At 39.8% G+C, this 15,670-nt stretch overlaps 1 protein-coding gene across 1 annotated transcript in view; it reads right to left on the bottom strand.

Moving 5' to 3' along the window:
- The window catches only part of NFX1 (nuclear transcription factor, X-box binding 1), a 1,622,551-nt gene that overhangs the window by 495,916 nt on the left and 1,110,965 nt on the right, over positions 1 to 15,670 (bottom strand). Inside the window, exon 16 of the mRNA XM_044065583.1 lies at positions 13,835 to 13,841. Coding sequence (XP_043921518.1) covers positions 13,835 to 13,841 — 7 coding nt within the window. The remainder of the gene's footprint in view (positions 1 to 13,834; positions 13,842 to 15,670) is intronic.

Raw genomic sequence — 15,670 nt, 5'->3', positions numbered from 1 at the left:
AGACTCCAGGGCGCTGGATAGATGGGGTAAGAAGGTTTACACTTCTGCAACCTTGGCCATTAGGGCTTTAAACTGCCAGTTTCATATGTTAAAGTATCAGCAACATGTTAGTGGATTGCTTAAACAGAAAATGATGTTGATTCCTGACTGTGCGGAAAATAAAGAATTAAAGGATTTAATGCATTCTGCTGAGCAGGTTGGAAAACATACTTTGCAATGTGGATTTGATTCATTAGAGGCCTCTTGCAGGGCTGTGGTTACTTGGGTCTGTGCTCAGAAGGCATGCTTGGCTTAAGGAGCAATCTTTGCCTGATCATGTTAAAGCTGAGTTGTTGGATGCTCCCTTAAATCAGGACCGCCTGTTTGCCAACAAGGCTGAGGAAGTTCTTAAAAAGATGGAAGATAAAGCTAAATAAATGCAAACTGTTAAAGATTTCTTACAAGTTCAGCCTCCTGGATTTAGTAGGCACTGGCCCTCTAAGAATTGGTCTTCTCAAGCCAAACCCAGACACAACAGAAGCCCCAGGTTTCAGTCCCAGGGGACACACAAGACTAAGCAGTGGGGGGGGAATTTCCGCACCCAAATCAGGGAGTAGTAAGACCCCCCCCCCTATGGAAAACTGTCTCAGTGACTTGCTTTTAAAACTTCCAAGCACTTCCCAACTGAATGCTCCTTTAGGCAGAAAGATTAGTCTGCAGGCCAAAAACTGGGAACTCATTACCCAGGACAAATGGGTTTTAAATGTAGTGTCCCAAGGATACAGATTTCACTTTCACACCTTACCAACGCCAAGCAGTTGGCCAGAGCTACCCCCAAATCTGTGAGCAGAGGCCCAAAATCAAGTAGCATGGGGGCTAGTCAGTTGGTACCAGAAGAGGAAAAGGGACAAGGTTTCTATTCAAGACTTTTTTCTGGTACCCAGAAAAAGGCAGTACATGGTGTCCTATCCTGGACCTTTCTACTCTAAATACCTTTCTGGTGATTCCAAAATTCAGGATGCTGACTCTTCACCAGCTGCTTCCTATGCTAGGCAAAGATGCATGGTTGGCAACACTAGACTTAAAAGAAGTATATCTGCACATCCCTATCAGGGAGTCTTGCAGAAGATACCTACGCTTCAAAGCAGGCTACATGCACTATCAGTTCTCTGCACTGCCCTTTGGCTTATCTACTGCGCCCACGGTATTCACAAAGTGCCTAGCTCCAGTCATTGCATTCTGCAGGCAAAGAAATGTTCAAATATATCCATACCTGGACGATTGTCTAATTCAGACAGAAAGCCAGGACATACTTTTGAATCTTCTGGCTTTTGTTCAAAGGGGTACTGACTTGTCTGGGGTACACCATAAACGAAAAGAAATCACACCTGGTACCCTGTCTATATTCCTGGGAACAAGCTTGAATACAACTTCCCAGGTAACTTTCCTCACACCAGAGAAACAGACTCATTTGACAACCTACTTCAAATAAATGGCCACAAAAAAACAGTTATCTGCAAGGCAAATACTGCAAGCCTTGGGTTTCATGGCCTCCTGCAGTCTTCTACTTCCATATGCAAGGCTGCATTTGAGGAAACTGCAATGGTATCTCAAAAGCCTATGGTGTCAACATTCATAGGATCTAGAAGCTATGATTCCTATCATACCTTGCCTATGCCTAGAGTTTCTTTGGTGAGCAGAGGCCTGCCACCAAAACAAGGGACTACCATTCACCCTACCCCCTGCCGCCCAAACCTTAACAGACACATCAGACTATGCATGGGGGCTCACCTGGCAGGGAAGTGCATTCAAGGCAAATGGAAGCCAAGTCAAATGCACCTACACGTAAATCAAAAGGAAATGTTAGCTGTACAAAATGCTCTGACAGCCTTCAAGAACCACATTCTTCCAGGACAACTAATGGTAAATACGGACAACACCACGGTCATGTAGTACATAAACAAGTAGGGGGGTACACACTCTTACCAGCTCTGCAGACTAGCCATGGCATTGTGGAACACAGCCTTGAGCTACCAAGTGAATCTAAAAGCTCAGTTCCTGCCAGAAAAACTAAATACACTGGCAGATGGGCTGAGCAGAAATCTCATGGACCCACACAAGTGGAAACTGGAACCAAGGATTTTCAGCATGTTGAAAACAAATGGGGGAGCCCAGATATAGACCTGTTTGCCTCCCCTCAGAACCATCAATTGGACAAATTTTGTACAAGGATTCCCCACAAACTAGCTTGGAAAGTGGATGCTCTATCAGCTGGAAAAAACTATCAGTTTATGCCTTTCCTCCACTGCTCTCCAAGGTACTTCTAAAAATCAACAGGACACGCCAAAGACTATTTTAATTGCACCAGACTGGCCATGCAAACACTGGTACCCCCTCCTGCGCAGTGTGTCATGCTTGGCCCCATGGCACCTGCCTCAGACTCCTTCCCTGTTGTCTCAGCAGGAGAACCAGATTCTGCACCCTCTGCTGCAAACCCTGAACCTAGCAGCCTGGCTAATTACCTAATCTCTCCTTTACCATCCCTCGGTAAATCAGTGATGGATATTTTAGAGGCTAGGAGGCCTAGTACTAGAAAATCTTGTGCTGTAAAATGGAAAAGGTTTTGTACCTGGAACCAGTCTCAAGGGATGAGCGCAGTAGTGCCCAGTTTACCTCAGATTCTACGATATTTGACTGAGATGCTTCATAAGGGCTTGTCATTTTCTTCCATCAAAATTCATGCCTCAGCCATTTCAGCTCATTATAGCACAGAGCCTCCCTTCTCTCACCCACTGTTCAAGCAGTTCCTCAGAGGGGCCAAAAATGTAAGGCCACCGAGGAGAGCTCCAACTCCAGCCTGGACCTTAACTTTGTCTTGGAGAAACTCGCTCTTCCTTCTTTCGAGCCAGCTGCTACTGCAGATTTAAAATTCCTTTCCTGGAAAACGGCTTTCCCTTTAGCAATCACTTCTGCAAGAAGGGTATCTGAGCTTACAGGCCTTTATGGCAGTGGAGCCTTTCATCATCTTTCATGCGTACGGGGTGTCCCTCAGAACCAATCCCTCCTTCATGCCCAAGGTGGTATCCAGTGTGGCTCTTAATCAGTCCGTTAATTTGCCTACCTTCTTTCCTAACCCACTGAACAAAGGGGAATGGATTCTGCACTCCTTAGATGTGCACAGACAACTTGGATTCTACTTGGACAGGACTAAACCTCAAAGGAAATCTGAACAACTGCTGGTAGCATTTGCTGCAGGGACAGAGGGGGAAAGCTATTTCAAAGCAAACCATTTCAAAATTGATAGGCCACTGTATTCATTTCTGCTATAAGCACCATGGAAAACCTATCCCACAGGGCATCAGACCCCATTCAACCAGGGCTGCATTTACCTCTACAGCCTTTCTCAGGGGCATCCCTACAAGGGACATCCTAGAAGCTGCTACCTGGAGTTCTGTACATACATTCACCAAGCATTATCATTTTCCAATTTTCTCTAAATCCAGAGCTGGTTTTGCCACTGCAGTCTTGCAGGGCCTTATAGCTGGTCCTAATTCTATTTAAATTCCTCCTCCCAACCTTAGCATTGGGAATCTACCCAAATGTAATGACTGCAACAGTGAAACACGAAGAACATCGTACAGTTGTGTACACTTACCATAAATGTAGATGTTCGAATGTGTTCATTGTTGCAGTCCTGGTTACCCTCCCTCCTGCTCCCTTTCTTTTGGCTATAACTCTACTCTCACTTACTATGCTCAGAAAGCTTTTTGGTGTATTTACTTTTTTGTTGGAGGTATATCCTTGTATTATAGATTTAATTCCTTCCCATTAATGGGGCAGCTGACATCTGGGGCAAAAAAAACTGATGTAATGTCTTATACCCCTGACGACCTGATGTCATGGAAGAAGGGACAGCAACAGATGTAGGACCCAAGACTTTGTTAATCAGGCTGACTGAGGGCTACTGCAAGCAGATAACCCAAATGTAATGACTGCAACAGTGAGTACACTCTAACATCTGCATTTATGTTAAGTGTATACATCTGTACTTTCTGCTCAACCGTTTGACTTTGGGTACTCAGGACTACTAGTAACATGAATAAAGTCCCACTCTTCATCAGATCTCTTGAACTGCTGACTTGTAAACAGTGCACCATTGTCAAATAACTGTGTGTGGACTGCTGTGGACAGAAAAATATATCCAACTTGGTAATGACCATACTGGACGTGAGATTAGGAAGTAGATCGATCTCAAACCAATTTGAATAAGTGTCTGCTAGCACCAAGTAATTTTGACCATTCCATTCAAAAATATCTGTAGCTACTGTCAACCAAGATAGTTCAGGAATCTGATTTAACTGAAGTGGTTCTTTCTGTTGATGCGGCTTAGTACTATTACAAACACAAGATGAAAGTACTCTCTTATCTCTTGACATAGACATACAAAATACTAGTCCTCTCACCCTTTTGGTAGAATAAGTTCCTGGGTGGCCATGATGCAAGATTTTAATATGCTCTTGTTTCAAGGATTTTGGAACAATTCGTTTTGGACCTTTCATGATGATATCATTATCAGACAAAATCTCGTCTCTGTAGGGAAAATATAGTTTCACTTCTAGTGGGAAAAATGATTGCTTTGATGGCCATCCTCAACTGATAAAAGTGGCTGAGCTTCTGGATAATTGGATCTGAAGCTGTATGAGTTCTAAGCTCATCAAGAGATGTGGAAGAAAAATTTCTCATGTCCGTGACTTCAAAATCAGGTTGCTCATTTTCATGCTGTTCAGTGTTTTTTCTGGGCAGTCATGATACAGTAATCAGCAAGATAAAGAAGTTTGCCTTTTGTGTTAACAAGATTGAAATTATATTTTTTGCAGTTTCAACATCAAGCGTTGCAGTCTTGCAGGAGCTGTGTGAATAGGCTTTCTCAAAACAGTGACTTAGAGGTTGGTCGGTCGGTCTCAGTTTGAATAGGTCAGCCATAAATATAATCCATGAACTTTGAACATGCAACACATTTGCCAAGAGTTCCTTTTCTATCTGAGCATACATGCATCTCTGTTTGAGTTGGAGATCTTGAAGCCTAGGCTACTGGTGTACTCTCTCGAAGAGTGACTGCACCAAGACCAAACTTAAAAGCATCACAAGAAATAGTTACTGGTTTGTGAACATCATAGTATCTTAAGGTAGGTGTACTGGCAGTTCTCTGCTTCAGGACGTCATGCTCTTTGTTGCTGATCTGACCAGGACCAGGTTACATCTTTGCATGTCAGCTCACGTAATGGTGCTAAAAGTTGGCTCAAATCTGCAGTGAACTTGCATAGATAGTTGACCATGCCAAGAAAATGTTGTAGGGCTTGGACATTTTCTGAAGCTGGCATCTCAAGAATTGCTGATAGCTTGGAAGGATCTGATTGTAAGCCTGAACTAGTAAACAAATGACCAACATAAGTAACTTCTCATAGCCTGAATTTGTACTTCTGAGGATTCAGCTTAAGATTTACTTTGCGAGCTTGTTCTAGAACTTTCCTGAGGTTTCTGTCATGTTCGACTTTACTGTTGCCTCCTACCAGAATATCATCTAATATAATAGCATATGAATAGCCAGAAAAAAAATTTGTTCCATTGCACGCTAAAAGACTCACTGGCAGAATTTCTCCCAAATGGCATTCTCAGAAATCTGTACCTGCCAAAAGGAGTACTGAAAGTGGTTAGCAATGAAGATTTTTGGTCACGCAAAATTTGCCAAAATGAACTTTTTTCATCTAAGGCAGAAAAAAAAACAGTGGCATTTGGCATAAGAGTAGCAGCTTCTGCGACTGTACATACTGGGTGATGAGGTTGTTTTAGCACTTTGTTCAAGTCACGTGGATCAATACATATTCTAATATCTGAGCTTTTCTTATGAGCTACTACCATGGAGGATATCCATTCAATTGGTTCTTTTACAGGACAAATCACTCCTTGTTGCACCATTCTGACTAGGTGTGGTACACTGCATAGGTACTGGAACTATCCTTGCTGGTCTGATGACTGGGCTGACTTCAGGCTCTAACTTTATGGAGTACACAACTGCGAGTGCTTACATGGTGGACTTTCTCATTAAATGAAAGCAGTCCCATTTTTAAACTGGCTCTGAGGCCTAATAATGGCTGCACGTGCCTTTTGACTATGTAAAATTGCATGTCATAACTGTTCTCAGCAGAGTAACATGAAAGCACTACTGAACCTTTGGTTTGAATTTCTTCATCACCATAAGCAACAAGCTTTACACACTTAGCCAACTCAAGCTTCTTACCAGCTTTTACTCTAGTAAATGTTTCTGCTGACATAACATTGCACTTTGAACCACTATCATCTTTAAACTCTATGTGTTTCCCATTAATCCGAACAGTACAAAACACTTCATTCTTTGCCCACAAATCTACTGCATTCACTGTTTCACCAAGCACTGACACACCATCAACATAAAAAAGTAGGGTCACAGATTTCTAATTGATCAGTTTGTCTCTTGGAATGTTCTTTTAGTAAAAGAATGGACCTCTTTTGAATACAAAACCTTTGAAAATTATTCCACTTTACACGTTGATGACCAAAAGCTAAGCACTGTTCTCTTTTAGATTCATGATTTCCACCACAGTTACGACAATTGACTATGATGCTAGCTGAGGGCACATGCTTTGAGTTTGCTGACTCACCCTTGTGCTTCACTGAGCATGTCCGCTTTAGAGAGCATGCCTTGGAATTTACTAGAAAGGTTCTGGGTCTCACTGAAGGTGAGGCTGTCTCAGCTCCACCCTTTGGCCTGTCAACATTAGCTTTGGAAGGTGCTGGAAGCCTGCATTTCTCATCTGTAAGCATATTTGTTTGCTTTTCTTTGAGCTTGTGTATTTGACATATCTCTATGGCCTTATTCAAAATTAAATCGCTGACTCGAAGCAAAGTCAGTCTCACTTGTATCATCTTTAATACCACACGCAAACCTTTCTTTTATCAGCTCATCTCTTAAATCACCAAATCTGCACATTTTAGCCTTATTTCTCAACTCATATATTCTGCAAAAGTTTCACCAGACTTTTGATCCCTTGTGTAAAATAAGTGCCTTTTCATTGTAATATTAATTTGGGGGTTGCATATTTCCCTAAATTTACATTTTCAGCGCTCTGGGATCTTCCCTTATTTTAGCCGGTACCACTATATGGTGGTTTTCCCCCTCCCCTGCATACACAGCAGGTACTTACATAATGAACATCCTCTTTCAGTGGCTTTTGAACCAGCTAAATAAAGCAGAATAAATGCCTTTGTACATGCATCTTTGTCAGAAAAAACAGCCTATGTGAAAATATTGTATTCTTGCTCACTCTCCAATTTTCTGCTGTATTACTATCAAATACAAGTGGAGCTGGTCTGCAAAATCCTTCTGCCCTGCCAACACATTATGCTCAAAACACAATGCAAAATATGGCTCTTGTAATTATGTACACACACACACACACCATGTACTTGTAACAGAATTCAGATGCACAATAAACTTTTCAAAATATTGTACTTTGCGAAATGTTCTTTGAAATGGCTGTATTTTGCAAAATAACTGCACTGTAATACTGCACAAACTTGCAACACTTTGTACACTTCTGATATTTTCAATAGCTTCAGTTAGTGAAAAAATAGCACATAGTGAAAAAAATACTGTCGTTTTTCTTGTTTTATACATTTTATGTGATTCGGATATCATTTCAAAAACTTTAACTATTTTGAATACTTTTATCAATGTCATAATTTTGGACATTTTGTTTAACTAGAAATTCATTATGAGCGTTCTGAGTGCTTTGTTTTATATTCTTTGAGTAAAAAATCATTTAAGTGAGTTTTAGTACCTAGAATTCGTTTCTTACCCATTTTGTGAGTTGTTTGAGCAATAGAGATGATCCACTCCTGTATATTCCTCCAACTTTAACTTGAGTGCCTCATGGTCTTGACTCTGGTTCCCATTCTGACACCATGTTGCTTGTCTTGTGTAGCTCAATTAAGACAAAGAGGCTCGGGTGTTCGTTTATATACTTTATTACATACAAACATATCGGGATTTGATATCAGCAACATTTATTTTATTTATTTTTATTTTACATTTGTTTACCGGGCTAGTCCAACTGGATACATTTCCATTTTCAGCAGAGGCCCGGGGAGAAAAGCTCCACATTGAAGTTAATACAAAACAGATCATTTGCATAAAGAAAGTAAGTAGTTAGTAAAATACAGAGATATGGTTCAATCTAGATTATACTAATTGAAAATATATACTAGGAAGGACACTTACTCTAATTCTATTTACAGTATAAGATAGGGGAGTTTAGAAAACATTCATGAATATACTTGATTCAGTAAATATATACACATGCACAGTTCAATACTAATTAATATCAGAGGCTAGTTAACAAGGGAGATTTAGAGATTAGCTTCTCATGGGGAGTGAGTAGAGAGAGGTAAAAGAGGGTATTAAAAGAAGAGTAATTAGTAAAATCATAAGATTAGTCGGGATTGATGCATGGGCATAACCAGAGTGTTTTAAGATGTTGTTTGAGCTTTTGTTTAAAGAGGAAGGGTGAAGGAATGGAAGGTAGAGTAGTAGGTAGAAGATTCCAGTATTTACCTATGGTATTGGAGAATAGTGAGTCACCGGCGATGTTGTTAGACTTAGTTAACTTCACAAGAAGTTTGTTAGAAAAGCGTAATGAATTTAGGTTAGAATAGGGAGAAATAAGGTCAGAAAGTATAGGGGTATTTTTTGGTTGGTAAAATATCCTATGAACAAAGGTAAGTTGGGAAAGTAACAACGTGTTTTTAAGTTCTAGCCAGTTTAGTAATTGTAGATTCTGACAGTGGTGAGTTCTGAATGGGTTTCCAGTAGCAAATCTAGTAATGCTATTGTATGCATTTGCTAGTTTAGTGAGATTATTTTTCTTTAGGTTAGTGTATATGGGTGAAGCATAAAGAAGAGTGGAAATAAGATGAGAGTGAGTGAGTGAAGTTTTGGCCTTTGGAGTTAAAAAAAAAAGGTTTTAATTCTATAGAAGGAGCAGAGTTTTCTATTTACGGTTTTAATAGTGTTATTAATGTGATTATCAAAAGTGAGGGCATTGTCAATTATAATACCTAACAGCTTAGTGGTAGAGTCAGGGGATATATGTGTGCCATTATTGGATTTAATAGAGAAGTCTAAGTGGGGGGACTTACTATTAGGCCTGAAGAGCAGGAGTTTGGTTTTTTTGGCATTCAAAAGTAGGCAAGGTTTCAAGAACCATGCCTCAACTGTGCTAAATACATTCTGTGTTAGAGTTTGTAGTTCAGAGGAGGTGTTAGCAGAGCATATGAGTGTAGAGTCGTCAGCATATTAAATACATGTAGCTTGAGGTAGTGCTACATGTAAGTCATTTATGAATAAAGTGAAGAGGAGAAGGTCCTTGGATGGAGCCCTGTGGTACCCCAAGAGAGACTGGCAGAAGGGATGAAAGTGTGTTTTCCCAGAGAACTGCCTGTTGCCTGTTACTAAGGTAGGACATGAACCATTGAACAGCTTTGGTATCTGGAGAAAGAGATTCGAGGGTTTTTATGAGCATATTGTGGTTTACCATGTCAAAGGCTTTTGACAGGTCTATAAAGAGTGCTGATGACTGTTATTGCGGTTTCTGTTGATACACACTGTAAAAGATAGGAGAGCTGTGGTTGTGCTATGAAATGGCCTAAAGCCATGTTGGCAGTTAGCTAGTAAGTTATATTGAGTTAAGTGGTGCATTAGCTGATGGTGAATACATTTCTCCATAATTTTTGCTAGGGGTGATAAGAGTGCTATAGGCCTGTAGTTAGAATACTCATTTGAGTTACCTCCTTTATGTAAAGGGATTATGTGGGAGATTTTCCAGATAGCAGGGATGGTTCCTTCATTGATGGTTCTGTTTATAATGATGGATATGGGATAAGCAACTACTTCAGCTGCTTTTTGAAGGTATTCAGATGGTAACTGATCAGCAGATGGGGTACAAGGTTTAAGTTTTTGGATGAGTTTTAGGATATAGGTAGTAGAGATGGGTTGTAGTTGGAATGTAGGAAGATTAGCAGATGTACAGGTGGGAGGGTTAGACTCGTCTATTGAGAGGTGACTTGCTAGTGAATTAATGGTGTCAGTGAAAAAGGAATTAAAGGCATTAGCAGTTTGATGTGAGGTATTCTTTTCAGCCCCTAAAGGGGAAGGTGTACTAGAGTGACCTGGGTGTAGGAGTAAATTTAAGGTTGACCAGAACCTTTTGGGGTTGTCATGGTGAGTTTGCTGTAATTTACAGTAGTAGTTCTTTTTATCTATAAAAATGGCTTTTTTAGTGCTATTTCTTAACTGTCTAAAGGCTTGTTGGTCTGAGGTAGTTTTTGTAGTTCTCCATTTAGCCCAAGATTTATTCCTAAGTAGTATTTTTTGTCTTGTCTCTTTGGACAGCCAGGGCGTAGGTTTAGATTTAACTCTGATGGATCGTTTTGGAGCATGTTGGTCAAGGATTGATAGGAATTTGGTATTGAAATATTTGATAGCTTCTTCAAGGGTTAGGATTTTTAGAAAATTCCAGTTGCAGGCCTTTAGTTCATTTTGGAATAATAATGGGTTGAAGTGTTTATTGCTACGTGAGATCCTGTAGGTAGGGGTGTAATTAATGTCATTCTTTTGTCTTATGATGTAAGTTAAGGTATGATCACTTACATCATCAGGCAGAGTTCCTACTGTATATGTTTGTTGCAGTTTGGTAGTAAGAATCCAATCTAAAATACTTTCTTTGTTGTTGGGCTTATTGATTCTTGTGGGATTATTGATTGTCTGAGTAAAGCCATGAAGATTAATATATGAGGAAGGATTATTTGTATTGACAGAGGACCAGTCACAATTAGTCTCCTAATATGATTGTTTCTTGTGGGTAGGTAGAAGATACCCAACTTAGGATATTCTCAATTGTGTTATGATTATTGCCAGGAGGTAGGTAGATACAGATGATGTAGATTGATTTATTAGGATTTAGTTGTAGTTTGGAAATAAGGATTTCAGCCTTACTATCTTTTAATGGGTTAAAAGATTGGGGGGAGATTTTTAGTCCATTTTTAAACAGAAGTGCTACTCCTCCACCCTTGCATTTTTTGCAGTCCATTCTCAATATGTCATAGCCAGGGGGAAGTATTGCATTGTCTTTAGTACCAGGTTTCAGCCAAGTTTCAGTAAGACAGAAGATGTCAAAGGAGTGAGTATCAAGGAGGGCATGGAGATGGGCAATCTTATTGTTAATACTTCGGATATTGAGATGTCCGATAAGTAAGGCATTGGAAACAGTGGTTAGTGTTGGGAGGGTAGAGCTTGAGATATTATAAGTTATGTCAGTGGAGTTATTAGTTGGTCCTGGGTTGGGGTGGATGTCACCATCGCCAAGGATTGGAGTTTTTAGTTCTAATGATGGTTTGCACGAGAAGTTGGTTAGATATTTTAGTCTCCTCATATTTGGATTGTTGAAGTTAATGTGTGTAAGTCAATGGTATTTAGCTAGTAGGTAGTTGGGGGTACATGTAATGTTTAAATGAGTATGTGCTTGGATAGGATATTGAATGGCTGTTTGTCTGCGACAGTAACTAAAGTGGTAATAATAAGCTTTTTCATAAGAAGTAAGGAGATAGATCATGGTTAAGCTTAGAAAACATATGTATATGAATATTAGTTTGGTTAGGATAGTTTTAGATATGAGAGACATATTGCTAAGAAGAGTTATAAAGCCTTAAGGAGATAGAGTTAATAAGTAAGAACAAGTTAAAATAAAGGAAAGGTATAGTTTTCCTGAGTGGAGTAGTTAAGTGTATAAGTAAGAGGTAGGTGTTAGGAGAGAAGTAATAGATGAAGTAAGTTAGAAGGGATGAGGTGGAGTTATTTCAATTAAGAGAGAGATAATATATAAAGTAATTAAGGTGGGATGAGGTGGAGTTGTATTAATTAACAGTTACAAGGGATAGGATGACTCAGGGAGGGGGTGTGGTTAGGGAGGTATTAGAGTAAGAGCACTGGGGGTGGGTGGGATATGGGGGTACGGTAGGGGAGCGAAGCGGGGCAGAACCAGTCAGTAGATTGTGTGGAGCCAATCAGGCCTTCCAGAAAGCTTATCGCCGATGTATCTCAGGCAGATAAGAAGCACCTTATTATGGATGTTTATGGCAGTAATTTAAACAAGACCAGCTAGCCTTTACTCTAGAAATCAGAGTCTGCTATACACGTGTTTAGTGGATAAATTAGGTTACCAAATAAGTTACTTAAGCAGAGATCCAGAACAAAGCTCATCAGACTATAGAAAATCAGTCACTGTATTATGCTGCCATCTAGTGGCGTAAGGGAGGAAAGACCTCAGCTTTAAGATTAGACAAGAAATTATTCTATGTGGGAGATAAAACGGCCTAGGTAAGTTCCACGAGTGTGCTGGCCCGGTTCAGAAATGGTCTTAGCAAATTTAAAAAAAGAGAGACTTACAGCAAGTCTTTAGGGCTATCTGCTGTAGCCAATGCTGAGAGGTATAAGGGATGCGTCCAGGTGTCCACACTTTGGTAGACTGCATTGTAGCTTCTGAAAAAGTAAGATAATTGAGGAAAGTCTTACAGCAGAGGGGGGACAACCCGATTAGCAGCGCTAGGCTTCCTGGCTAAAAAGGAAGAGAAATAGGAAGGTTGTAAGTATTGGTAGGAAGTACATACAAGGAGAAGAGTGAGGCTGTGAAATGGAGTGCAAGGGTAGCTGTGAGGACAGGAGAGTAGTCCATGTAGAATATATTCAGTGTTACAGAACCCAAGACATAACAGTTAAACCACAATCTTTAGTTTAAACATTAAGCCACATTTTCATTTTGACCCTACAATGAGTAAGATAGTAACCAACATCCCCTCAAAGTGTTTGCATATACATATGTGAGCAGTGACTAGAGTTTCAGTGTTACAGAACAAGATACATGGCCTTTCTTATCTTAACCTGTGTAACAAGTTAGAAGCATGTTATCTACCTCCTACAGCAAATAATCAAGACAGTCGCAAGGACTCTTTCAAACAGTTGGTGTTTACAATCGCTAAAAACTTCCCTCCCAGCACCAGCAATTTAGCGATACAATAAAACAGCTAATAAAACGCTTCCGAAATGTTCCCTCTTACAATCTCTAAAAAAAAAAAATATCCATCCAGCATCAGTGATATAGCGATACATCAAAAATGGAATAGGTGCATCAGACAGTACTATTTAAATCTAGTACTCCAGTGAAATAACTTAGCTGGACCACATAATTTGGAAGAGATATAAATTATACAGAAAGGAGTAAAGGCATTATAACATACTAAATGCAGTATATTTTAGCTAACAGCTAGGTACTTACGTACATAACATAAGCCAACTGCTTCACATACATAGATGCTTACACCTCTGCAGCTCTCTACATAATGGCAGTCTTGCTTGCACATGCTTAGTAATATACGTGCTAGCTCACGAGAAAGCTTCTTAAAGGTACATACACACTCTGATCTACAACAATAGTAGTGATAATAGAATAAGGATATATGTTGTGCTGTAGTAAAATTGAACATCATTCTGTCTCTCTGAAACATAAAGCCATACTGAAGTAACACTGAATCAGCACATGGCAATAAAGTAAGAACAAGACAATCAAGGAGCCAGAAAGTTTTTAATGATGTATGGTAGCTTGTGAGCGAGGTTAAAATGCGATTATTATATCTTGGATGTCAGAGTAGACCCGAGTTTACAGTGTACTAGAGGGATGAGGCTGAGCAGAAGAATCTGTAATAGTACTGTAATTCTATGCTATGTGATACTTGATCTGTAGTTTTGTTAACCTGGAGTTGGAATAAAACCGGTGAGATTGGTGCTTTGGCAGCAGGAAATCTGCAGCAGTTGATTTCCAGGATTAAAATTGCACCTAATTTGTATCATGTTAGAATACATAAAGATGATTTCTAAAGAATTTTGTAATATGAAGGTAAAACCTTTTATTTTGGGTTGAGGGGGGTCCTTGTATTGTTTGTAGAAGGTGAGGGCTTTTACTTTGCTGCAGTATTTAAATGGTTTCCCTAGTTTGCACCCCCCCTGCGTGCGCGCACCCACACGCGCTCACACATTATTTTGGCTTTGTCCACCTTTCGTGTGCTAAGACATTGGCAAGCATTATGTTGTAAGCGAATCAGAGAATGTATATAATCTTTTGAAGCTAGCACTGACCTTCTGCTTTTGAGACTAGAACTGTAAATTAATCTCTACAGTTTTGCATTTTTATTCTTATTTATTGCAATTTGTTAGCTTAGATTTGTTTTGTTTTGCATTTGTTGTATACGTACCTTTCAACTGTCCCTGATTTTGACTCAAATTTTAGCTCTGCTTTTAACCCCACCTAAACTGATGACTTTTGGAGAAAAGGTGGTGAGTTACTTTTCAATCATGACCGTAATTAGTTATGAACTACTTTTACTTCAGAAAATATATATTAATTCACATTTTCTTATTTTGTTAGTGTTTCACATTATTGCTGCTACTAATATTTTAAATGTGTCCCTGATTATTTTTGGATTTGTCTTTGATTCTTTGAGGGCTACTGTTGTATTTTAAATTTGTTTTTATCTTGGAGGTTTACAAGTAAGAGTATAGGGCAAGTAAGGAAATATTTCACTTCCCTGCTCTAACTGCAAAAAGATTAAGGCTAGGTGATGTGTGGGAGGAGACGAGCTGCAGCTTTTGAGACTTAACTCAGTATCTCTCGAGTGGCCAGCCCCTTTTGTACATTTGACTTTGGAAGCTTCTCCCAGAATTGTGTACTCATTCTAGGGAACACTAGAAGTTCAATCTAGGAAGGCCCTGCTCTTAAAACTTTAAGCTTCTCACTTTCATACTTCCTTCTGTTTAGTGTACACTGCAATATCTAGTGTTAACCAATTTTGTTACATATTGCTTTTGAAATCACTAGCATCTGGACAAGCGTAACAATCACTGATAGCTTACAAACCACATGTCAGGAATCACCTTTGGATGTGTGCTGCTGTTTTGGTGTTGGAGAGAGAGCGCAGTGACATTTAATAGGGTTTCCAGAGGGTACCAGTACACTGGAAAACCTGAAAACAGCTTCTTGGGATCCAGCTTGCTACTGTTTTATTCCTGGTGAGAGCAGCAGTGAGACATTGATTCCTGACCACATCTGATTGGTCACTGTGTACTGGACTTCCCTGACTAGTCTGATTTTGAAGTATTATGCAGCTTGGCTTTCTTGCACTGAGCTGTTGTGTGTACTATCCAGGGCATTTACCAAGAGGTGACTGCAACAAGTCTACAGGTCCATCGAACATTTGGACCGAGACTGCTGATCACCTGTTTTAAGAATTAGCTTGGGATTGGTGCTGCTCTCTTCCTTTGAGAGAAGGAGCAAAGGGACATTGATTCTTGGCAGAGTATAGCAGTGGTGAGACCAACAGTAGTAGTAGCCAGTAGGTGAATCACCACTGTTTGTCATTGTTGGCTAAGCTAGTGAGTGGCTAAATTAGTGAGTTTTTGCTGAATTAGTTTACAGAGTATATCTGGTGCCAGAAGGAAGTTACTATGATAGTTGTGGGCATTATTTCCTGCGGTGGCTAAATTTGAGTG

The sequence above is a fragment of the Protopterus annectens genome, chromosome 3.part0 (genome assembly GCF_019279795.1).
Source record: "Protopterus annectens isolate FY-2018-M chromosome 3.part0, PAN1.0, whole genome shotgun sequence".
Classification (NCBI taxonomy): domain Eukaryota; kingdom Metazoa; phylum Chordata; order Ceratodontiformes; family Protopteridae; genus Protopterus; species Protopterus annectens.
Note: the sequence above shows the minus strand (reverse complement) of the source record. Positions and strands in the feature narration are given on the sequence as shown.